Source organism: Belonocnema kinseyi, chromosome 8, assembly GCF_010883055.1.
Source record: "Belonocnema kinseyi isolate 2016_QV_RU_SX_M_011 chromosome 8, B_treatae_v1, whole genome shotgun sequence".
Classification (NCBI taxonomy): Eukaryota; Metazoa; Arthropoda; class Insecta; order Hymenoptera; family Cynipidae; genus Belonocnema; species Belonocnema kinseyi.
This window is the reverse complement of record NC_046664.1, coordinates 85,137,429-85,139,299: the sequence shown is the minus strand read 5'-3', so window position 1 is coordinate 85,139,299 and position 1,871 is coordinate 85,137,429. Positions and strand designations below refer to the sequence as shown.

Here is a 1,871-nt window from a genome sequence, read left to right as displayed (position 1 = left end):
CTAAAGGGGGAGAGTAACGGAGGAGAGGGGATAAGTAGTAAGGGAAGAGAAGCTTGGAGAGGGGAGTGTAGTGAGAGGAAGGGTAGTAATGGATGGGAAGTAATGGATGGGAAGTGAGGAGAAAGACGTGGTAGTAACGGTGGGATGTGAGGGGAAGTGAAGTAAGGGAGAGTGGGAAAAGTGAAAGGAGAAGATTGTTGGTAAGGTAGGGGAAGTAAGGAAAGAGAATTTAGGGGAGTGGATAAATAAAAATATATTTTCTATTCTATTATATATATATATTCTATATATACATACTGCTTTTCATATTTGAAGGGGGGGGGGGCGTTTAGGGCCCTTTTTCAAAGGGTTTTTTTTTTTTTTAGTTAATATTTCATCCATTTTGTTGAAAAATCGTATTTTTAACAGTAAATTAATCTTATTGATTTAAAATGATTATTTTTTAAATGAAATTTTAACTATGGAATCTTCGGTTAAATATTTATCTTTTTTTGGCATAAAATGTTTGTATTCGTAGATAATTTAGCTTCTTGAGAAAAAATTAATTTTCGCAAACTCCTGTTAAAAAAAAACAATGACATTCAAAATAAAAAAAAAAATAAAAATAAACAATTTGTTGTAATCTGTTTTTTTTTCTTATTTTGAATGTTGTTTTATTGTAATTTGATAGTCATAAAAATAAAAAAGACGAAAGAAAGAAAAAGAGAGGGAAGGGGATGTGGTTGGCTGCCTCATCATTTTTCTTTCCTCTTGTTTATTTTTGTTCGAAAATCAAATTGAAACATTTTTTTTTCACATTACAATATGTTTATTTTCTGTTTGTTGTGGTCCAAGTTTGGTCCATGGATTTTGCATCAATTTGATTATTGGATGTTAAATTTTATTTTTAATTTAGATTTTAATCTAATTGGAATATCTTAAATTCTTAATTAATTTTTGTAACTGAAAATTTACTAAACCTATATGACTCATCTTTTTTGAAAGAAATTATTCTTCTTTGTTGAGGATGTTTACACAATAAAATAAGGTTTTAACAGAGAACTTAAAATTTTAACCAAGTGATTGAATTTTCAACCAAAAAAAGAATCATTAAATTTTTGATTTCATAAAATTATAAAATAGAAGGATTTCAACAAAATGGTTTAATCTAACTAAAACGATCAAGTTTAAACAAAGAAGTTCAAATTTTCACTGAAAAATTAAATTGTAACAAAATAGTTTAATATTTAACATAAACGGATCAACTTTTAACCGAAAATAGAGCAATTAAATTTTCAGTTAAAAAAATAATTTACAGAAAACAGAATTTTCAATCAAATAGTCGAATTTTCCACCAGAGGGATGGATCTTAAAATAATAAAATGAATTTTTAACAAATAAGTTCAATTTTTAAGCATTTAATTGATTTTTTAAAGAAGAAGATTCATTTTCTACCAAAATAAGAACGAACCTTCAATAAAGTACACAAATTTTCAAACAGTTTGTTGAATTTCATCATAATAATCATAAAAATATCATTAAAGAAAAATTGTTTAGGAAAATAGTTCAATATTCAGCTAAAAGCGATCAATTTTCGACCGAAAATACAATAATTAAATTTTCAGTTAAAAAATCAATTTAAAAGAAAAAACGAATTTTTAATAAAGTAGCTGAACTTTTAACTAAAAAGGATCAATTTTTAACTGAAAATAGAATTATTAAATTTTCAGTTTAAAAAATCAATTTAAAAGACAAAACGAATTTTCAACAAAATAGTTGAATTTCAACTAAAGAGGATTAATTTTCAACCTAAACCAGAATTAATAAATTTTCGATTTCAAAAATCAATTTTCCACCAAATTAAAAATTTATTTTTCTTAGAATTAATTTTT

The 1,871-nt window shown here is 25.3% G+C and overlaps 1 protein-coding gene across 1 annotated transcript in view; it reads left to right on the top strand.

The window, feature by feature from the left end:
* LOC117178580 (collagen alpha-1(I) chain-like) overlaps window positions 1–1,871 on the top strand; it is a 120,582-nt gene that overhangs the window by 94,620 nt on the left and 24,091 nt on the right. Inside the window, exon 20 of the mRNA XM_033370007.1 lies at window positions 7–113. Within this exon, the coding sequence (XP_033225898.1) occupies window positions 7–113 (107 nt within the window). The remainder of the gene's footprint in view (window positions 1–6; window positions 114–1,871) is intronic.